Raw genomic sequence first — 25139 nt, forward strand, 5'->3', positions numbered from 1 at the left:
AATAACAACCATGTCAGTATGACCGCTCCGGTGGCCTAGTTGTTAGAGCATACATCTCAGATGCAGGAGGTTGTGGGTTTGATCCTCGGTTGAGTCATACCAAAGACTTACAAAGATGGTACTAACAGCTTCCTCACTTGGCACTCAGCATTAAGAAGTTAGTGTTAGGACTTATAGGCCTGGTGTAAGGATAATGTGACTGGGTGGGATGTCATGCTACATGTCTGCGGCATGATGCCCTAGTGGTGGACATAACTATAAACTGTCACACTGCAGAAATCATAGTGATATGACTGAAATTTTTTAAAAGGTACATTAAAAATCCAAATCACACAAACACACACACATCAGTGTCAGTGACGCCTCCCCCCCCCCTTTACAAAACTTGAAGAATGCACTAGAACAACCATCAGTGTCAGTGATTCCCCCATACAAAGCTTGATCAATGCCCATAACTGACAACAAGCCTTATCAATGATTGGGATAGTGATAACTTAAGTGATACCACTATACCCCATCTATGCTGTAGAAGATAGGTCTATATTATGTTCTGCTCTCTGAAGAAGGACTTTGTCATATGATACCAGCACATCATTTAAAGGCAGATCTGGATTTATGATGCATTAAATACTTCAACTAACACTTAAATGGGCCTTGCAAACTGTTTCTGCTTTTTAGTCATTGAAGAGCTCCATAAACAAAAGACTGCAGATGAGGTATATGTATAACAACCTCAATTTAAAAAAAGATTCATCAGGACATATTACATGCCAATAAATAAGGGAATTAATTATGATGGTATCAAATAATACATTTCTCAGTGCAGCTATTTTATAGCAGTATATCTTAAAAGACAACCAAACTGAGGAATTACAAATTCAACAAAAGCTGTCAATCACTGCATATTCAAAATATCAATGGGCTTCTCACCAACCTCAAACCCAGCTAGGAATAAAATTATTGCATAATATTGCTGGAAGTGCTACCCACTGTCTATGAAGCATTTTGATTCACTAATGGTCAGACACCAGACAGTTCTGACTGTATATAACAAATATGCAACTTCAGGTCATAATTATGTTAACTTCCATCTGAATTTTAAATGAAATTTTCATTATTGCTGGAAAATGGTATATATATGAAACCTTACACAAATGTTCTATGACATTCCTTCTGACCACAAATGCATTGGCTCGGCTACATAATAATGCATCACACACACACACACACACTCAACTTTTGTTCATGCATGCACAACAGAAAAACTAAATTTTCTATGACTAATCTTGACCCAAGGTCACATGGGAGAGAGTCAGCATGTCACAGAATAACTGTATTAGCATCATAATGATTCTGTCCATATATGATTTAAAATATATTGAGAGTTTAAGAAACTTGAACCAATAACTTCTGCCTCAGATGCAGGAGGTCGCAGGTTTGAACACTGGCTGAGTTTTGCCGAAGACTTATAAAAATGGTATTAGCAGCTGCCTCACTAAGCGCTCAGCATTAAGAGGTTAGAGTTAGGACTAGTCAGACTAGTGTCAGGATAATGTGACTAGGTGGACATGTCTGTGGCATGATGTCCCAGCACTATACATCACTATAACTTGCCATACTGCAGACACTGTAGAGATACGACTAGAAAATTGTTAAAACTGTTTTTAAAATCCAGATCACACACACACACACACCAAAAACTGCACAGACTGTTACTATCTCTGCCAGAAGGTGACTGCTATGCTCTGCTTTCCCACAAAGGTGAGCTGTGCAAAATTGCTATATTAATGAGTAGACATGGTTATCTCTGCTTTGGCAATTTGTTCATTAACCTGACAATATTTTCATTGTAAACCTTTGAACTGATCAGCATTTATTTACAATTTCTCAAATAACATGACCTGGGGGCCAGCCTAATGAATTTATCAAAAGATAGGGATTTGGCTTATTGTCCCACAAAAATATCTGTAATAAATAATTACCAAAATTTTGTTAAGACTGGGATAGGCTTTACTAAGGCATTATTGGCTTTATGTTGAAGAAATAGGAGCTAATAAGTACCTTTCAAAAGGACACACAGAGGTCTGTCTGTTACGAAAGTTTCTAATGTTGGATTACAAGTCCAACCAGAAGTGTATGCATATTCTGTCAGATACTGTCTCAACTCAAACTTGGTGAGAACATTTCACTCATATCCATTCCAAAATTGGACACTAATGATACATGAATACTTGATGCATATTGTTTTTGCCTTCTGTCCAATAGTTCCAGAAAAATGACTATGGCAAAAATTATAAACTTGTAAACCAATTATTATTCCAACATTTACAAAATTCAGACTGGTTTAATAGTATCGTTTAACACCTGCAAATCCTTGGTAAAGCAAATCTTTAATCCTTAACTGGCACATAGCCTTACAAATATTTAGAATTTAAAATGTGTACAAATATGGTACATACTGATATCAATGATCAAGCAATAGTCTAAAGGTACATACTGATATCAATGATCAAGCAACAGTCTAAACATACAAGCATTGGCCTTGATGATTTCTAGTTTGGTCATCAAGGAGGCATTATCATCACTGTATAAAATACCAAATTGATTTGTTATCATAACTATGTAAAACCAAATTACCATCTATACTTGCCTACAAGTTGGGTCCAGGTCCAAACAACATAGCTCCTGCTCTGTGCTTATATAATGCACCAGTAGATCAATGTCTACATTGTTTTATTTATCAATCGAAACAAAGTGCATAGATCCTGATCTGCTGGCACATCACAAAACAGCAGATTTAGGTCTATGCAGTTTACAGTTGTGTCCAACTTGTACATGAGTAGGTATGGCGTTTTCCAATTCAAATCCCTGATTCAGTTAAACCCTAAATTTTCAGTATATAAATTAGATAAAACTACTGTCAGAATTGAAAGCTATCATCGTATTAGTGTTTATCTGGAACAGCAATACCGTATATACTCATTTATAAGTGGAGTCAAAGTGCAAAGATCCTGTTCTGCCGTTGCTTAATACGAATGCTGATCAGGGACTAGCTGTTTGTTCTACTGCTCACTCTTAACAAATTGCACTGACCCAGATCTGCTGGTGCATTAGGTGATGGCAGATCTGGGTCTGTGCAGTTTGCATTTGGACTCATTAAGCAAAGAATATATGGTAACTATTAGTTAAGTCAATAAGAACAACTGTATGGTATAGAACATCTTTAAAAAACATGGAATAAAATCATATGTTTGCAAAAAAAGCCAACAAATACAAGTGCCCTTGATATAATATAGCTATTCTTTTTCATAAGACTGTTTTGAAATCAAACTATTAAAGAGACAAACAGCAATTGTGCAAAGAAACCAATATGTAAAAAACCTCTTTCGGTCAGTAGGCAATACGGTGACAAACGTACAATGAAACCAGTCACCTCCGATCCAACACAACAACAAAGAGAAATAAGTCAATATCACTGAAATAATAGGTATGAAACACCATTTTATATTTATAGTATAATAAATGTTAACAACCGAAATTGAAGGTTCTTATTTGCTTGAACCAAACTGTACAGACATCTGTTTAAATGATATTGGTTATTATTGGTTTAACACCATTTTTCAGCACATTACAAGCAAAAAGCACTGACCCATGGGAAGCTGCTGTCAAGCATTCTCACATACCCGCAGTGACCGAGCCTAGACTCTAATTCACATGATCAGAGGTGAAATATCAGTGATCTATAAATGTGAGCACCTTAGACTGCTCATCCACCTGGGGCTACCTTGTTCAATGAAAGTCCATTTTAACATTATTCTGAGATTAGTGAAAACTGTTTGTATTTAAAGGGCCTATTAGAACAAGAAAAAACATTAATTCAACATAACAGTAAGTTACATTCTCGCTTGCCTACTCTTTGTTCATTTTATTATTTTGTTTATGTGTGTGTGTGTGTCAAGTAGGGGCTGGGGTTTCATTTTTATTCTTTCCTTCCTTCTTAACTTATGGCAACTTCTCTAACCAACCAATGGCATTCAATGGAATGCTTACTGACCCATGGCTGCAAATGCTGACCATCTATCTGGTTGCTACCAAGGCAATCTATGTATTACATCTATAATCTTAATTGGTCCAATAATTGACATACCATATCAACTAGATGGATCTGAATTGCTAAAATTATTTATATAAACCACAAGCATAATGCATTCTGGTAAATATATATATCTTTCATACAGGTTTTCTTCTGCTTATAAAATTCTAAATGACATTTTAAAAAAAGACCTTAACAAACTCAGATTAATACACAAGTTTATAAGCATGCCACAGATTGTTTACTTGTTCTCTTTAAAATTCTGAAAAACAAACAAATTTATTGTCTTAATTTTTGAGATAATGAATATCCATGAAAACTTGCTATAAAAGTCTTTTCTGTAACTTTATGACCAAAACAGTATACTAATATAATGTCAAATTTGACTCACCTGTATGATTTCAGAGACTGCCTACCTGTGTCTTACTTAAATCACCCTCAAGAAATGCTCATCATATTTTCTTTTTAAACCTCTGCTTATTTTTCATTGGAGGAATCAAAACTAAAGAGGCCTACCTGTAGAGTTCTGTTTAAAATAATCTTAAGACAGAAAGCAGAGTCTAAGACTGGAACAGCTGGTATAATGCAATCTTCTTTATCAAATATCTTTCTATTCACACTTCAGAAACTGTCACAGACTTGAATAGGAATTCCAATGTTCTTAGGGTAATCACTTAAAATATAAAAGTTTCATTTTCTGGTGTCTTTATCTCTTAGGATAGGAGACCACACATAATTAGAACAATTAACTAAATAGCTCCCTGTCAAATATTTATTTCTTATCTAGCCAACCAAAAAATCTACAATTAGATCTTTCCACACCAGACAACACCCAGCTACAAAGTGTAAAATCTTAGCTCAAATATCATTCAAGACCCATGATACTTTCTAGAGCCTTTTGTTTTACAGCACACACCAAAATAGAGAACATTCCCTTGCTAGTTGGCAAGTTTTTATTTACAAATAAACTGTCTCGGGTACCAGAAGTTTTGAACAGAGTGTGGCTGGCATCACAAAGACAAAGTAAAATCAACAATTTAGCTAAAATGAGAACAATAACTTTATTGGTCAAGAGTTTAATAATCTTATTAGAGCTGAAATGAAGAATGCAATATCCAGAACTGAATTAAAATAAACTGGCCACATGTCTGAATGATTTTAATTGTTGATAAACCACTTCCCATCTCAATTATTGTGATAGTCGGCACATTTAACTGAAAATGTAATAAAGTAGTCTGTGGATTTAACTGAAAATGTAATAAAGTAGTCTATGGATTTAACTGAAAATGTAATAAAGTAGTCTGTGGATTTAACTAAAAATATAATAAAGCAGTCTGTGGATTTAATGGAAAATGTAATAAAGTAGTCTGTGGATTTAACTAAAAATATAATAAAGCAGTCTGTGGATTTAATGGAAAATGTAATAAAGTAGTCTGTGGATTTAACGGAAAATGTAATAAAGTTTCTATCCTTCTTTACATATGTGTGACTGACTTTTGTATTGCTGTGGCTCGAGGCGGAATTGTTACTGACACCTATGAAAAAGACTGAAGTTACTGGGTTATTTCCAAAAGGAAGTAATCTGGATATTCTCCATGAAAGAAGATTTCAGCATATGCTGTTGCTTTAAACAGTAATTATTTTCAGAAATCATCAATGAAAGTACATAAAATGTCTTAACAAAATACTGAGGACCAAGCAACAAGCTTTAGTTTATTTCAACCTATCATGTTGTTAGCATCTTAGGTATCTGACAGACATCAATGAAGTTACTGACATAATTAATGCGATGGATGCAAGTAATGATGGAAAACAGGCAGAAGACTGCAAATATTGCAAAAGCTAATTAAATATCGAAAGAAAACTGTTCATACAATATTTTAACAGTATTGGATGGTAATTTAGAGGAATTGATAGTAGAAATGTGTTGCTCGATTCAAAAAGACAAATTATGAAAATACTGGTGCTGATGGCAGGGGATGGGGTGGGTAAAGGACAATTTGTGTCAGCTTTGGTGGTATGCAGATGGGGCTCGATAATGAAACCAAATAATTTTAAAATAAATGCAACAGCATTTAGAAAGAACCAAGATTTTGTCTATAAAGATATGGAACTGCAATTATGTTGTTCAACACTATCTTGAAAGAGAAAGTTATTCAGTATTCAAAACTTACTGATAGCCACCCCCCTCCATATTTAATAATAATGTAACTTGCCAAATGATAACACAGCAAGTCTTACCTTTTGTAGTTTTTTTTTTAACTTTGCGGTTTGCCCAATGACTAGATGCATATACACACCTACCTTTACACTAAATGCTGCATAGTTTTCATTCAATAAGCAAAGCACTTACAGACTTTAATTTGTTAAACAAGATTTGAAAAGATTAAATACAAGAAGCCATGACTCAGACATTCAGTTCTGAAAGAGTACACAAAGAAATTCTATTATTTCTTCCGCACTGAATAAACAGCAATTTTCTTGTTCCCTTGTGTTGTTGTACAAAAAAAACACCCAGCAATTAGTTCACTCAGTTCACTGACCAAATGAGTTGCAGGTATTAATTAGACATGGCTGAAACATACAGAAATCAGCACAGACCCATATCGGCATACACATAATGTAATGTTAGGTAAGGGTTATTAATGCTGTTCTGTCCTCTGTTTTAATGCCATCAGCATAGACAAGCCAGAACATAAGGCAACAACAAATTTTGGTCAATGATATTCATATTTTTTTTGTATGCTACATGCTGGTTAATGCAGTAAAATATCTGCAAACAATGCTTTATCTTATTAACAATGCACAATGTCATGTCTGAGGTACAATGAACCGCATGTCTGCCTATATAGACAAATGGTCTGCACTGCATACCAAATATATGACCTGAATAGAAACTAAACCATGATCAGGTTGTCAACGAGTGCAAGTTGAACATAAATTTAAAGAAGAAAAAAAACATCACAGCAGGAGAACAATGCAGTTTTCATTTCAGAAATGGAACAAGAGTACTGTAACCCTACCCAGTGTTTAATAATCCTCTTCGTAGGCAAATTAAATTTTTGTCTAAAACCCTTTTTCTTTTTTCAGTCACAGCAACCTTTCCATTTGACCTTTTGATCCTTCCTGCCATAATGCCAAATTTGTCCTAATTTATCCAGTGATTTCTGAGAAGTTTAAAATAGCAGGATGTTGGGCATTACAATAAGCTCACTTGGCCTTACAGTCTGGTTGAGCTAAATCAACACTAAAAAACAACACAAGAACAAGAGAGCGCCTGACACTATACTGACTGAAAGAACTGACAATATTTCAAGATAAGAACATTTCTTCCTTCTAACTGCTGAGTGTTGAAACCTCTGATATTGTTGAATAATAAAAAAGATGGTCATGTTGGATGAAATCTCGGCACTGTTTTATTTTAAATGACAAATATAGTGGCCATAGTGATATAATAATGGCACCACTGGCACTTCCATTTGGACAAACAAGATAACACACAAACTCTTTGGGTAAAAAAACCCATGTTAATATAACTTTCCATTCAGGAGAATTTTCAATAAGATTATTTTCAATAGGGTAACCATGGTGGCCATATTGGATGTCAGACTGGCATTATTTTCATTAGGAACAACTGGACAACATAGGAAGTCTTCTGGTAGAAACATGTTTATAGGACTTTCCAAAGAGAAAGAATTATGAAAACATGATTTTTAACATAGCTCACAATGACACCCAGAATTTGTAGAATAATTAATAATGCAAATTGTTTCTTTAGGGATGCAGCTCTCGAGCCAATGTACTAGTTCTTATGTGGCCCTTATGATGATTTAAGTACGAGACCCTTGGTTCATCATGTGGCACTCATGGTTATTTAAGTTTGAGACCCTTCGTTTAAAAAGTTAAATATGGGTAGGGGCAGAGGTCGAAACAATACAAACAAGTCTAACAAGGAAAAAAATTAACCTCTTAGACCATTTAATTTTTAAGTAGGGGCCTGTGATTTTCTTTAAACTGAGAATTTTCTTTTTTTTAAGCTTAAGAAATTTGTTTTCTAACTTTTTAATGGAAAAAATAGGGTTGGGGGTGGGGGTGGAAAAAATCAGATTTTTTTCAAGCAATCTCAGACTTAGAATTTTTTTAAAAAATATATTTAAAAAAATCCTGTTCCCCATCTCCCTCAGGGAAAATAATTGTTGACCCCTTAATCATCCAGCATTTCATACAAAATAGGTCATGTGCTGATGATACAACCATGTAACATATATAGGATAAACTAGTACTTTAGTCTTGTGATTGCAGGGGAAACACTCAGTGTCATGCATGAAACTTAATGCTGTACACACGTACATACAATTTTGTTCATACATGTGATCAAGATCCAATGTATTTTGTTTATCTGTGTATTGGTTTCTTTCTCTTGTTTGTCATGTATCCAAAACAATTCTCAGTGATTCTGAGGAAATGGATGCAACTGAAAATACAAAGTGTTCCGAGGTTGCTAGAGTTAAATTCCTATAACAGTGTCAAATACTTGTGTTTTCCAAAGTGACACTGTTTAGATCAACATAACAGACATCAAACATGACTTGAATTTTTCTGTTTTAGAATCCTGAACATGTCCCAAATTTTATGAAAACTGCATGTCAACAGGTTGAGACTTCTGTAAAATCATGAAATTCACTGCTTTTCCAAATTTCATCTAAAATAAAGGTGGTTTTAAGCGTGGACAAGTCTGAAATTTTGTAGGAGAAAGGTGAATATTAAATATGTCAATACATACTTGGTTGTTGTTGTTGTTGTTGTTGTTGTAGGGTTTAACGCCATTTTTCAGCACAAGATAGGCTATACATGGCGGCCAGTATAATTGGTGGAGGAAGAACCCTGGAAAACCCCGGGAAGAACCACCGACCCACGATAAGCTACTGGCAGGCTTTCTCACGTACCAACGTTAGCCGAGGCTGAGACTCGAACTCACGCAGACAGAGGTGAGATGGCAGTGATCCGTAACGGTGAGCGCTTTAGACCACTCAGCCACTCGGGGCCCTACATACTTGGTCACTGGTTGTTTGTTTAATGTCGCCATATAACGTCTAACCTACATAACAATTTACACTTGCTGAAAATAATGCATATATCAAATAAAAACAAGGAATTTAATTTCATTGCAATGCTTATATATCAGAGATATTTAAATATAAGTGACAATTTGTAACAATTAAAACACAACACATCAACTCAGTACTGCATGCTGATTTTCGCATGTCTCATTTACGAACCTAACCCCCAAAACCTTGTTTTCTCCTGATACACAATAATGAATGGCTTAGGAGTATAATTTACTCTATGTGGACAAGATAATTTTGTCCTGTTCTAGAAACAAATCCATTTAAATTTGTGTACCTATTGCTTATTTTATATCTTTATCTTAATTGTAACCACTGTCCTGGAATGACTGTTCTTATATGAATGAAACAAAGACTGATTAAGGCTCAAACTACCCAAATTGATTAGCAAGACATCTGTTGTAATTTAAAACTGCGTGAAAATGTATGCCATTAATTTCTGCCATAGAAAAATTTTGTTAACAGTTTATTACAACATAAAAAACTTAACTGATTATTGTTCCTTGTAGTCTTTAATGTACAGACCTTCTTATAAGTCTTGACAACATTTGAGGAAAGCTTTCATTTTACTTTGTTAGAATCTTTTATGAACAGCAAAATTCCCAAATTCCATTGCCCTGGTGTGTAAACATTAGTCTACAAGGGCCTACTTGTCTTATTTTAAGTCCAGACCTGGCAGGTAACTCTTTGCCTCTTCTTTCTTTTAAATAAGATCAAATACAAGAACCTAGTCTTCCTCTTACATAGAAATAAACAGATGTTTTCAAGGAACAGGATGAGCATGTCCAAACAACATCACTATGTACAGAACAAAAAGTAGGTCAGTGGCCTAAAACTCAGGTCAGATATTATTGTGGCCAAAAATTAAGAAAAAAGTTCAACAAGGGAGTGATTTTTGGAACATTAATTACTCCATTCAGGACCAATATTTTCATCAGAAAACAAAAATGCAGTTTTGGTGTAAAGCATGTACGTGAAGACTTTAAACTTTTGTTACCCTGCAATGTATTTGATGACAAGTAAAAGATCAGATTTGAAGCCTTTTGAACACTACTGTGTATGGCGACTAATCCAGTTAACTATATATACTGTTTTCAGGATTGAAGTAAGTTTACAAAGATTATAAGGTATTTACAACCACAGTTTCACTTATGATATTGGAAACTTTGAAACAACCATTTTGTCTTTTCCAAAATCAAATTTATTACAAATTTGTTGATTTTATGCATTTAAAACAAAGCATGTTCATTATTGGGACAAGAAGTTAACTATATTCACAGAAGAAAATGTCTTCAGTTGTCAAATGTTCATACTCATCTTAATTTTAAAATGTTCAAGTTTTTCAAGCATTACAATTATCCATCTACCCCCACATACACACATACTACACTCTGTAACAGTTCTATGTCTGACACCATCCCCTCACAAAAGGGCAATTTACTATGACCCAAAGAAGCCCATTTCTGCCACATTGTCACCCTCACAAAACATTACTAATCTTTTACAAGCAATAATCTTTTAAAGCCACATTTCTTCAGTAGAATGGTTGGCTGGCTCCCTAAAAAGATTAACTAACAGGTGGTGAAACTACACAAATCCCTCGGGACCAAATTAAATGCTTGATTTTTAGGTTTTCATATTGATCAAGGTTCTCTGTTTTCAACAGCAAGAAGGTCAGAGCCTGCATGATAAATCTTCAAACAATGCATTATAAAATGTGCAACCATGACCCCAAGGTCAAAAGGTCTTAGTGTCATAAAGATTTGTTTAAAGTATAAAGACCCCTCCCCCCCAAGGCTTTCAGAAATGCAAAACACACACACACACACACACACATACATACATATATATATATAAACTAACAAAAACCATAAATGCAAATTTTCTGTGAATGGGACCTTGACCCAAGGTCAAATCATAAATCAATCGTGTTGTGAATGATTTGCCATAGCTTCAATTATAACTAAAACCCTAATGTATACTTTCTATCACTGTGACACTGACCCAAGGTAAAAGAGGTGAATGAGCATGCCATAGAAAATTTATCTTAGCTTCATAATCTTTCATGCCAAGAATGATGAAAATCTCTAGCATAATTTATAAAACAATAAAATAAAAAAAAAACTTGAAATAAAACCTAAGAAACTCTTGACAATGATAAATCCACAACTACTGCCATCAAAATTGATTTCTCTGTTTCATTTCCCACTAAGGTGTCCTCTCACACACACTCAGATATTGATACAAAATATAAAATATCAGCAGCCAGTCAATATGTTTAAAATACAAGTAGATCTGTGATAAAAAGGTTTTTATTCCATCTGCAAGTGTTTTTCTATTGGGATTTGTTTTAATGCTGTATAAAGACCATTCGCTGGTCACATGCTCTGATTAAGTTTTGATCTTAAGAGGTTTGCTCGTGTGTGATATTGATACAGGATTGAAAATTTATTTGGTTTTCTGAATAGATGGTTTTCTGAGTTAAAGTTAATGGAAATTAAAGAAGGATATGTTAAAGATATTTTTCTGTGAAATTCTTCCTGTGTGGTTCTTTAATCAGATGTATTAATATTCACCCTGGCTGTATGTCCCTATCCAATGTTTTGAACTTTTGGCTCCACTTAATTCAAGCTAACCTACAAGATATATGGTTCTTGTTTTCTCACTAAAACAAGCATGTGATGCTTTGAACTGAGATAAAATTACAAATGCACAACCATATCAAGTTAATTACAATTCTACTAATGACAATTCTTAACTAGCCAAATAACTTTAGAAATAAAAGATATGAAGATACAATGTTCCATGATGCTCCAAGATATGTATCAATCCTAAAGTTTTAGGATATGATCATTCAATTGTGGGGATCTTGGACAAGAACAATGACCGACTTGTGTAAATATGTGAGACAGAGACGAGTCAAATAAATAGGACAGACAGACAGACATAATGACACATAATGGGAAGGAGTTGACATTTGTTCTAAAGAGCAATTTTTGGCTGGATGTTTTTTTTTATATGGTACATTAAACAAATTTTTGGCACTTTTATGCAGAAGAAATGGAAGCTCAGTGCAAAAGAACAAAGAAGCAGTCAACCTGGGCTGGTCTGAGCAGGTATAATCCACACAATGCTCTACCAAGTAAGCTACAGCATCTCCCTCTTTTCCTAATAGGAATGTTATGTCTTTAATGGTATCTACCCCACCACCCCGGGCCCTGAGTGGCTGAGTGGTCTAAAGCGCTCTCCGTTAAAGATCACTGCCATCTCACCTCTGTCTGCGTGGGTTCAAGTCTAGGATTCGGCCAATGTGGGTATGTGAGAAAGCTTGCCAGTAGCTTCTCGTGGGTCGGTGGTTCTTCCCGGGGTTTTCCAGGGTTCTTCCTCCACCATTAATACTGGCCGCCATATACAGCCTATCATGTGCTGAAAAATGGCGTTAAACCCCACAACAACAACAACAACAACCCCTTACAATGACTAACTCATCTGCCTGTCAAAACTTTGAAACATTGCCAGCAAATTCAGCCCATTTGATACATGACAGAAGATAAAGTAAATTAGCCAATTTCATACATGACTGAGCACAATCATTTTCTACCTGGCATCTGCTTTAATAAAAGTTGATTATTTCTCATAAGCAATGCTACAATTTGTGAGAATCCTGGAGAAAAGAGAGTAATAAATTAATTATTAATAATTAGCAGCCTTAAGAGTTAAGATTCAATAATTTCCTGTAGCCCCTCCCCATTTTGTCTCAAAAAATTCACCTTTATTGGGACCTAATCTAAAATATCTTACAACTAAAATGATTTATTATTCAGTAATAATAAATTGGAAATAAAATCCATGAACCAATATGGATTTTTGGAAAACAAATAATGTTTTAAAAGGTTTTGTTTTTTAAAAGCTACAAAATTCCCCAACTACTATTGGATCCAATTAAAAAGAACTATTTGAAATTTGCAAGAAAATACCTAAAAGACACCCACTTCTAGAATGGATAGATACAAATTTAGTTTTTTCCCCCAAGAAACATCAAAGACTGGAATTTTTTACATAACAATTCATTGCAACTGCTGACAATAGTAGTGAATAAAATGGTTGGGTGCAAAAGGGATGTCATACTTTCCACTGAAAATATAATGGCGCTAACCTAGTCTACTGTTACTGTGTATTATCATCAGGTACAGTGTGTGTGAGATCTGGATTTTTAACATAGCTTTAACAATTTTCCAGTCATACTGCCACGATGTCTACAGAGTGGCAGTTTACAGTGATGTCTAGTACTAGAGCATCATGCAGCAGAAATGTAGCATCTTGTCCCACCTAGTCAAAATTATCCTGACACCAGGCCAACCATTCCTAACACTAACCTCTTAATGCTGAGTGCCAAGCGAGGCAGCTGCTAGTAGTACCATTTTTGCAAGTCTTTGCTATGACTCACCCAAGGTTCGAACTCTTAACCCCTACATCTAAAGCAGACTCTCAAACCACTTAGATGTGTAACTGGTGGTGGAAGAACCTGGAAAAACCCCACTAAGAACCACCAACTCACAGGAAGTTACTTGCAAACTTTAACAGATACCTACGTTGGTTATGGCTGAGACTCAAACCCAGGTTGACAAAGGTGAGATGGTAGTAAGTCGTAAGAGTGTGCACTTTAAATCACTTGGCCACTTGAGGCCCCCAATAAAGGTGTCTCACCTTTTAGGTTTGTACAATCATAGCTTTGCTTTTTATGTTTAAAATTTTTAAGTACCTCCTGTTACTAGTTCCACCTAGTAACCTGACACACTACTATGTCCAATTTAGTTCCATGCAGTCCAAACCATGGTCAACAGAATTGCCTTCCTTTTTCATGAAAGTTGCAGCATTAAACCTAAAAATTGCACTGCATGTTCCCTTGTAACCTGCTGGTATCCATACCAAAGTCAGCAATAGGAGGGAGGAGCATGCTTTCCCCCTCAGAGCAGTTTATTCTTCCAGTCCCATTTTTATGGTCCTAAGCATGCCTTGGTTGCTTCAAAGTCTTCCTTATTGAAACTGTCAGTGGTGCTTACATCATGCAGAACAGCTGTTGTCAATACTTATAAATTTATCCCTATTAAGTCCTTTACTATGTAATCTGCAATAGGATCTTATTAGTTTCCTGGTGGTTGTGTGGCCAGTTCATGGGGACCAAAACCCCACTAATCCCTGCCATGTTACCAGCCCCCAGGCAGCACTAGCTGTTTCCATTTCTTAGTGATTCTTAATCATCCCTTTTAAGATCTCCAGTTACATTGTCCTGTAAGACAGGCCCATGTGGCTAGCATAATAACATTTTCAAACAGATGTGGCAGGCTTATGCATACACAAATATTTATTATATAACTAATATGTTATTTATGTTAATATACTGGTATTATAATTTTATTCATGTAAAATATGTAATAACACCTCATGAAATAACAAATGATGCCATAATGTCATACGAAGAAAAAGCGTAAGAAAAAAGGCATATGAATGTATTTCAAAAGTCAATTTAAAACAATGTTCTGATGAATGAATTTAAAATCAGTTTTTTCCATTATGTGATAAATAGGATCATGCATGACTACTCATTTCAAATTAAATTTTAAAAAATTGGAATAATTTCAATTTTTTGCTCTCCATTAGGCTCGCAAAGGAGAGAAATTATTGGACTCATTTTATAAATTCTAGTTGTAATGAACACTCATGCAAGATCCTCTATATCTGTAATAGATAACTTCCCAAAAATTTCTTAAGTGGGGGTGAATCATCAGATAATTACAGTATCCTATCCTAATTAAAGCTCTTCAGTAGTTTATTTGTCCACACTAGTGTGTCTACACTCACCAGTACAGCAGTCCCTCACTATAAAGCTTCTCAGTGTACCACCACTTTTCTTAAAATAAAGGTATGAACTCCGATTCCATTAAGTTTGTCAAATTTCAATTTATTGTAAATTCTTAATTTATTTTGCTTTATTGAAATTCTGGGCTCACGAAAACCATTGTGATTTCACATCATTAAATGCATGTGTGTGTGTGACGATTTGGATTTTTAACATAGCTTTAACAATTATTCAGTCATATCGCTATGATATCTGCAGTGTGGCAGTTTATAGTGATGTCCAGCACTGGGGCATCATACCGCAGACACGTAGCATGATGTCCCACCCCGACACATTATCCTGACATCAAGCCAACCAGTCCTAACACTAACCTCTTAATGCTGATACTTCCAGTAAGGCAGCTGTAAGTCCCATTTTTATTAGTCTTTGGCATGACTCGGCCAGAGATTGAACCCACAACTTCCCGCATCCGAGGCAGCCGCTCTAACCACTGGGCCATAAGAGCGGTCCACATCACTAAATGCTGTACTTGTGTTAAAGTGCAATCATGACAAAGCTTGGCCTGAACATCATTCAGTTAAAGCCCCCCAATTATAATAAGGGTAATTTACTGCCCCCATAAACAACATTTTAATGAGGAAACACCAGTCTGGGATTCTTCTGAGCTGGTAAACATGGTACTGTCTGATTGCTTGCCAAAGTTCTGCTGCCATTACCTCATCAGTTTTCATGTCATTAGGTCTAGCCATATTACAAGGCCAAGTTGAAACATATCTGAGGTGCAAAAAAAATCAAATCCAACACCAAGGAACCAGGAATTTACCTCTAATAAAAACCCAGCAGTGAATCAAACATATAAACAACCCTGATAAGGACTGATTTTCCTGATGAAATACACCAATCAACCAGTTTTGGGCTTTTCAAAGCTCGCTCGGCTCTGCACCCTATTATCATAGAAAAAGACTTAAATAATAACAGAAAAATATATGCCTGTTTAACAGGGCATAATTAAAAAAATGTTGTTTTTGAAATCTTTTTTTATCTCCCTTTTTTAATGATATAGGACATGTGTAAGACTGTGAAAGATTCTTTTGTAATAGTAAAACATACAGAAACCCTTCTTCACTGGACTCGAGCAAGAAACTAATCAATGGGGTTGGGAGAAAACGAGTCACAAGAGGAAAGATAGAATACTGAATCAACCTTTGGCACAGAGAATAACTTGAACTTGACTTCAAATTATCAAAGACAGTGCTAGAAGATCTGAGTGTATACATGAACATACATAGTTGTGTTGACTAAGCTGAGATAAAGAGTGTCTAATTTCCTAGGGAAACTTGAAAATGTATGGCCCCACCTAACTGCCAACATTTGTTTCTTCTTTTTGTGTCAATGTTTGAAGGCTATACAGTAACCTCTGCTCCTACTGTCTCTTCTTTGTCCCTAGATCTTCCTCCACCTCTTTTCCCTTTCAACTTGTCACCCAATGTTTTGTACTGGGGATGAACCCAAGGAGTTGCATTAGCCCTCTTATGTGCCCTATATTTTTTTAAGTTCCAGTTTCTTTGTAATATAATGGGAAAAGCACTGCAAAGTGAGTGACATCTTCCCCTGGACCCTAGAAGCATAGAACATTGCACACACCTGCAGTCCTCTATCACCATTACAGCCCTCTCAATACATTCATCACAAAATGTGTATACAGTCTGTGAAGTTGTATATCTATTTCTTACCTTCTGGTTGGCTTCATCCATGTTTCCTACTGTCCAAGTATCAGACAGAACCATTAAAGCAAATAAGACTGTCAGCTATAATAATAATTGTTGAAAAATTGCATCAGTCCTGGTCAAGATTTTTCAATTCACTACTTCAAAGGTCTGAGGACTGAAACAGAGCCTGTCTCCACTGTCCGTTGTTGTTGTGACCCACTGCTGGTCATCAATTGTTCCCACTCATAAAGATACAGGTAAGTGTCAGTTACAGAATTACAAGTGTGCACAGTCTAGAGATAAGAGGATTTGCTACTAGATAAGGTAATTACAGAGTAGTTACCATGATGTGCAGGTAGGATGGCAGTTGGTTTAAACCATCTCTGTCCCTGTTCTTCATAACAGTAATCAAACACAGAATATACTGCCTTGCTAATGAATGTTGGAAAGTATTTAAAATAATCAGAAGTATCTTTTAATTCTTATTTCATCAGATATTCTTGCCTGATAGGTATAGCTGAGCAATGGTATTTTCTTTCAAAAGCACAATAAGCTTTCTCTCCATACAATGCTGTTTCTCATTCCAGTTGCATTATTATTTCCACCTTTCCTGATCATCTGCAATTATTTTCCATTCCAATAGTTTAAAAAACATGAGTATGGTTTATTGTGGTAATGGAAAATCGAAGAAAGAGATACTGTTACAAGGAAAATAATAAGACTTCCTGGTGATTTCATGCAATGTTTTTACTCAGATATTCATGTGAAACTTGATAAGATAGAAACTAATCATATGATTAGCACTTCCTAAAATGCCATACAAGTATGTCACTCTTCTGCTTTTGCATGACAGCTGTAATGTCATCATTATTTGGGATTAAAAAAGTGAACACCAAAATAAGTGATTCATTATTAATGTTTCAACCATCAGATTTAAAACACATGCAAATCCATGATGCCATGATGACTGTATGAATCCATTATTCTAGATCAAACATGAATCACAACAGTACTTGCTCTTCATAGAACTTTCTGCCGTAACATCCAAAACCATTGTGTTCTTGATCGCAGACTTCAGAAGTTACTCCATAAAGATCTATAGAAGATCTATCATCTCCAGAGTAAAATTATATAATTAATTAAATATTTATGTAAATCCAAGAATCAACTGCCTAATGTGAATCAGAACTATGTTCAACAGAACATGCAAACTGTACTCAGTCCAATGCTGAACCAGTTTCTATACAGAGCTCTGTTCTAGCCCAGATTCTGTATAAATCAGCAGAGATGTGAGCCCCTCTTCATAGCAGCTGAGGAGTGATACTGAATTACCTCTGCAGCAAATATGCATTCACTGCTTCATTCACATCAGGATACCACCAACACATACACACTAATCTACATACTATTTATAAAGATCGGAAGTATGCAATCTGGTGAAGTACTATCCATTTTAGTACCAGACTGAATGACATTCTAGCAGATATTTCAAAAGAAAAGGCTAAAAATATGCAACTATTTCATGGAGGTTACCGTATAAACTCACTAATAAAACTGAAAACTGCACAGACCCAGGTGTGTGCAGTTTGCTAGGAGTAATCAGGAGAACAAACAAAATAGGCCCTAATCTGCAGGTGCATCATCCTACAGCAGATCATGAGCTTTGTTGTTTGCAGTTTGACTTGACTTAAAATTGAGTATATAAGGTACAAAACCATAACATGCAACCTGGATGGTTTCTTAGAAGGCAGGTAAATCATCCAACTATTAGTATGGCCATGAGGTAAAAAAACCCAAACAATTCTCCTCATCAGTAAAAGATCCATCTCCTATTTAAAATTTATTTTAAATGTCATGAGGAATTATGTAAAAAAATAGCTGACTTTGTTTATCAGTTAATCTGTTTGCTCACCAGGCTTGTAGCAATCAGACAACACATCTATATGCAACCATACCCATCACTATCCCATCTGACTATGAAGTTAATACTAGAAAAGGTCAGACCAGATTATCAGTCAAAGTGTGTCCTTGTGAAAGGAACTTAGGTCCCATGATATACTTAACTGCATGTTCAAAGCATTTTTAAATAAATTAACAAAATAACATCAACCTAACTCCTAAATGTAACTAAAATTTGCAGAAAATCATATAATGTCCTCATCCCATTTTTCCCCTTGTATACCAAGTATACTCATGTACAAGTCCAACTGCAAACAATATGTCCAGACCTGCCATTACATAATGCACTGGTAGGTCAGAGTCTATGCTGTTCGTTCTACTGATTACTCCTAATAAACTGTATAGACCCAGATCTGTATTATGTGACAGCAGGTCTGGGACTGTTCAATTTTCAGTTGGTCTTGACTTATAACAAGGTACATTCAGTATAGAAATATTTCATAAATCCATTTACATATATGTAGTTCTGTAAGTAACCGGTGACACTCTAATTTTTTATAAATCATCAATAAATTCAAGTTATTTTCTAAATTTTGGAACAGAATGTTTTCTCTGAATAAAATTTTGCAAATATTAGGTACTAACAAATGATAAATATTTTTTTACCATATTTAATTGTACATAAAAAAAGACAAAAATATCTGAGACAAAATGCAGAAGTTCTCTAGCGAAGTCCATTCTCTTATAGAGTGAAAAACATACAAAGAAAGTAACATTCAGTGCCTTACTACAAAGAAAAATGTATCTCTTTGGCACTCTGAGAGTTAAAAATGACACTGAGGACAGTAATGCATGAACTTGTACTGAATGAAGTGACTGTGGACAAAAGTATCTGACCACTTGACTAGAGGACACTCATGCCTCCTCCAAAGCAATGGGAACAAGTCCCACCTAGGGTGTTACTACTGTACACACCTAGACACTCTGAGCCTAAAATATCCATAAAAGTCATGCATCTACCACCTTGGGCTTGACCTATGACATACTTTAATAACCAGTGAATATTATAAAGCAGTCCATTTATAATATCCACTGTGAGTGCACTGTAATATCTGACCTAAGAGACTGAAAAATGGAAAGAAATGTTATCAATTCACTGTAACCTCACAAAGAAAACATCACACTTTTACCTGAAAAAGAAAAAAGTCACACTTTCATATGGGAAAGAAAAAAGTCACAAAAAGTCTCCCCAAATAGTCACAATTAAAAAATAAAACTGTACATAACTCATGGTAATGCTTTTTTAATTTAATATAAATGTATGTAAAATGTTATGAACAATACAGTAAACAGTAATTCTGTATAAATTATAAATGAAGAACTGATCTATGAATAGATACAACTACAAGGTTTTTACATGTATCTAGATTGAAAGAGTAAAGGTGGGACAGAAATGCAAACAAATACCAAGGAAAGGCATAATACCATGAGTGCACTTTCTTTTGTATTACTAAAAAAGTGATTCCCATGTGTTCTTGATTTTGGGTTGCATCCAGTTAAAGTACAAAAAGGGAGACCAACATGGAAAAAGGGGGACCAAACTGGTCAATGTTATGACCCCTCAACAAGGCATCAACAAATTAAAAAAATTAAGCAGAACAAGAGCAAATGTCACTTGTTTTAACTGATGTAAAAATACATGAATGAGGAACCACATTATGCTTCTTTAGCTCAAGTTGTTTTGTCTTTACACAAGTAAAGAAACAAAACCAGGTTTGTGCACCCACCATACTGCCATTAACTTGTTGTATCCTCGAGTTTTGAAACAGTACTGAACAATTCAACTTTGCTGTAACATGAAATCACAATTGATGTGATATGATGTGATTTTGATTTTTAACGTAGCTTTAACAATTTTTCAGTCATATCGCTACGATGTCTGCAATGTGGCAGTTTATAGTGAAGTCTAGCATTGGGGCATCATGCCGCAGACATGTAGCATGATGTCCCACCCAGTCACATTATCCTGACACCAGGCTGACCAGTCCTAACACTAACCTCTTAATGCTGAATGCCAAGCGAGGCCGCTGTAAGGAACCATTTTTGTAAGTCTCTGGTATGACTCGGCCGGGGATCGAACCCACGACCTCCCGCATCCGAGGCGGATGCTCTAGAAAGCACAATTGAAATAAAGAATCGCTGACAACACATCTAGTGTAAACATGTTCTTCAAAAGTATACCAAGGAATCTGGAGTCAACATACAGCTGCATGCCATGTTCAATCACGAGTTTCTACATCAATCATCCAAAATCATCAATGCAACAAAATGGAGGAGATTAAGATCTGCTGGTACAATATTAACATGTATATAAAAAAAAAAATAAAAAAATGGGGGGTGTGCAATATCTTACTGCCATAACAATTATTACTGTGTTCCTGTTTTCCAACTTCACTGACAGGAAAACAAGAGGCCAAATTTTCAAGAATATCTCACATAGGTAGCTGGCAGCCAATATTGACATTGTTACACTTGAATGGTTGCATTTTTCAAACTGTGCTTACAATCATTTCAGTTCTTTGAAGATTAATAATACATGAGGAAGTCAAACTAGTGGTAATGTTTCTTTTTTAAAAAAATCACATTCAGCCAATTGTGATAAGACATTGTTTTGCTAAAGAAACAAGTAGTAGTTCAACCATATCTGTAGTTCATCTACCACCATTACTTTTCAACCAAATGAGCTGTCAGCCTGCAATAACATCACTGTATACTGAGCAAAATGTGTTATTTCAACATTTCCCAGAAATAATGGCACATGATTTGTTTCAATTTATACCCAGTCTTTATTTACTGCATGATAATGCCTGGACAGATCAAATGTAGCCGATTTTTCAAAATTTTGTATCCTAGATACAGCCTTGTTATTTTATTGTGATATCAGCACACTCGATAATTAACTGAGTTATGAAGGTAACTAATCAAGCAACTGCTCCATAATTACTCAGTAAACTAATTTTATTATAGTATGTATTTGCAAACAATGGTCAATGATGCAGCAAGCTTTTCAACTTTGTTTAAAGTTTGCAAATAACTTTTTCACAATAAAAAAAAAATATAATAATATACTTGTAAATTTTTATCCAACTCTTTTTGTTTGGTGTCATTGCTTTACTAGGATTTTTTCTCTTACAACTGTTGATCAATTTTAGAGACCAGCCCTTCTCCCTGTAGGCGCAATGAGGCTGTACCCTACTTCTGAGTTCTGCAGCATCAAGGTCATTTAAGATACACCAAAGTGGGTGGTATGACAAAAAAGCAGACAGATATAGCTCTACAATGATACCAAATAATCTGGACATTCTAGCTGCACAAAAAAATACAGAGAGAAAAACCTAATTTGTTTGACCCGGGTTTTTGTCACCCAAAATTTGCTTGTGGTCAGAATCCGATTTTGTTTCTGGATTTGAGACCTTTTGGCCTCAGATCTAAGGCAGACCAGTCTGAACTGTACACAGAGAGGTGAACTTCTGCAAAAACTAGGATAAGGTGGGCATTTGGAATAAAGAGTGATCTCCATATGAAAATGATGGGTCCATTAAGCAACAACAAAAAAAAAAAAAAGAAGAAAAAAAGAACTCCAATTTTTACCTTTCTGCTCATACGCAAGCAAAATAACCAATGGAAAACGATGTTTCTAATACAACTAGGCATTAGGCTAATGGAAGATATGTTGAAAGTCGATGTATTAGGATGTATTCAGAAAAAGCCCCCCAAATGTCTTTCCTACTCGCTTTTCAAGCGAAAACAACAAAAACACGAGTTAAGACTTACTGTCTGTAAACATTCAGGGTCATCATACTGCAGCACAAACAGAATATGACCTTGTACAGGTGGCCTTCCAAACCAGCATGATATAGAAATATCACTTGAGTACAACTTAAAGCAAAAACTGTACATAATAACATAGTGGATGAATTTACTGTACCTTCTGTCATGCATAAAAGGGGCTGAATTTACTGACAATATTTCCAAGTTTTGACAGGCAAATGAGATGACCATTGTAAGAGGTGGGTAGATACCATTAAAGACACAACATTCCTGTTAGTTAAAGAGGATTAGCAATTTCACAAAATTCAAGCTGGCCAATGTGGTGGCCAATTTGACATCAGATCAGTACCATTTTCATTTAGGGCCAACTAATTTTCAATAAATCTTCAAGTAAGAACTCCACGTCAATATGACTTTCCACTGAAGAGGAACAGTGTCAAGATTTTCAAGATGGCTGCTGTGGTGGCCACATTTGACATCAGATCACATCTATTTTCATTTAGGACCAACAAGACATCATAAAAAGTCTGTTAGTAAAACTCTATGTCGATATATGACCTTCTATTAAGGGTTGTAGCAACAGCAAGATTTTCATTGTGGCCAATGCGGTTGCCTTATTGGATGTCCAGGAGGCACCATTTTCATTTTGGACCAACTAGAATAGGGGATGAGTTTTTGTGTAAAGAGCAGCCATATTGGACATCAGATCTGTACCATTTTAGCAAAAACCACTTGTGGATATGAACATCCATTCCGGAGTAGCAATAGCAAGATTTTCAAGATGGCAACAATGGTAGCCCTACTGAACAACAAAATAGCCCCATTTTCATTCAGGGCCAAGCAGACCATGTGACAAATGTGTGTGTCAAGTTTCATGGCAATCTCCCGAGTAGTTCAACTGGGGTAGTGATAACAAACTTGTGTTAACTGATGGGTGAACAACATCCTATCCCATTAACTCTTCTGGTCTATGACCAGTAGAACTAAAAATATAAAACACTTCTCAAATGTTCCTTTCACAGTAATTGCTGTGGAACCTGTAGTAGCTCAGTTGGTAAAGCATTAGACTTGCAATGCAATGGTAGTGGGTTTGATAACTGCTAGGTCAGCCTGGTTCATTTCCCATGGTGTGTACTTGGGAAAGTCATTTGTCTCCCTTTCCCTCTGCATGATACAGGGAATGATGTGCTAAATGCACAATTAGCCCACCACCCAAAAGAACAAATCTGTAATAGTTGGCTAGTTTATTTTTAATAGCATCATATGAGGAAACAAAATTTTATTCTGATAGGAAACAAACAAAGACAAAGTTGTCTCTAAGAATCTTACAGTATGTACACTGTCATTACTGTAGCGATATCGTATCAACAAATTGCAAGAAAAGTTTATGCAGGCAAACCAGCTTATGTCTACTATATTGAGAGGGGGCAACTCAAGTATATCCTAAGATGTAGATACATTTTTAAAGCCTTGCTGTACATTATTGGTTCAATTTTCTTCATTATCTTTTTATTTTATATACAATTTATAGAATTTTTAACACCCTTATATTTGATACCCTAATTTTTTCTACTTCAGATTAAATTTAACTGAAAGGGTTTGTCTTCTTGAAGTTTTTAATGCAATTCTTCACATGTTTTCAAAATTTAATTTTACTGGCACCATGCAGCCTGTATTATGCTGAGGTGTCCTCATGCACTTGTACATGCATCACTTACTTCATTTCCAAGTATATACTTGGTTCATTATCTCCATATATAGGTCCATAAGTTATAATCTTGGATCTCTCACTACTAATTTGTGATTTAATTAAAGCCTGGGGGCAAAAATGAAGAAATGCACACCTGCTGACTTTGCCTTGACATGGATTTATTTGATTAAGAATCTACACTTCACAGATAGTGAATTATCTAGCAGCTAACTGGAAGAACAAGACTTTAATTAAGACAAACAAAAGAACATGACTGGGTGCTCTTCTGAGACCATGAGTTGCATACTCCTATCCAAAATGCTATGATGTTACACAACTACCCCAACCCACGCCATGACTACATCTAATTTCTAATAAAAGTTCTTTGATTAAAACTAAGGATGTTGACCCTTACTTGCCAAAGCACAACCTGACAGTGAGTCTATATTGTACACAGTTAATCCATGTGTTGATGCTTGGTTGCTTGGTGTTGAATGGCACACCAGAACATGAAAAGCTACCATATATACTCACTTATAAGCCCAAAGGGAAACAACATAGACCCTAATTTAACATCTCATAATGCACCAGCAAATCATGGTCTATGTCGTTTGTTCTACTGATTACTCAAAACAAATCTGCACTGACCCAGATCTGCTGGTATAACATGAAATGGTAGATCTGGGTCTACGAAGTTTGCAGTTGGACTTGGCTTACAAGCAAGTACACATGGTATTTTATGGTATTTTGCATGAGGGCAATGGAAATAAAGTGCCTTGTCTTGATAGATATCAGATCAGCTAATTTGGTCTGGTCCTGGCAGGATCTGGACATACAACCCACTTATTGTGAATCATGAACAGAACCCACAGCCAGCACAGTTCCCTGATGTTTAAGTTATGAATGAAATTAAACACGTGTATTCTTTCAA

General features: G+C 35.5%; 1 protein-coding gene across 4 annotated transcripts in view; it reads right to left on the minus strand.

Annotated features, from left to right (window-relative positions):
- LOC149772452 (uncharacterized) overlaps positions 1–25139 on the minus strand; it is a 144543-nt gene that overhangs the window by 45830 nt on the left and 73574 nt on the right. Inside the window, exon 1 of one of the 4 annotated variants that reach the window (XM_089947817.1) lies at positions 16813–18068. The exons of the other annotated variants lie outside the window; for them this stretch is intronic. Coding sequence (XP_089803943.1) covers positions 16813–16866 — 54 coding nt within the window. The 5' untranslated portion in view covers positions 16867–18068. Of the gene's footprint in view, positions 1–16812; positions 18069–25139 lie in introns of those variants that run through there. 4 annotated transcript variants of the gene reach the window in all.

Source organism: Sinohyriopsis cumingii, unplaced genomic scaffold, assembly GCF_028554795.1.
Source record: "Sinohyriopsis cumingii isolate HCF-2022 unplaced genomic scaffold, ASM2855479v2 utg001505l, whole genome shotgun sequence".
In the NCBI taxonomy this organism is placed as follows: domain Eukaryota; kingdom Metazoa; phylum Mollusca; class Bivalvia; order Unionida; family Unionidae; genus Sinohyriopsis; species Sinohyriopsis cumingii.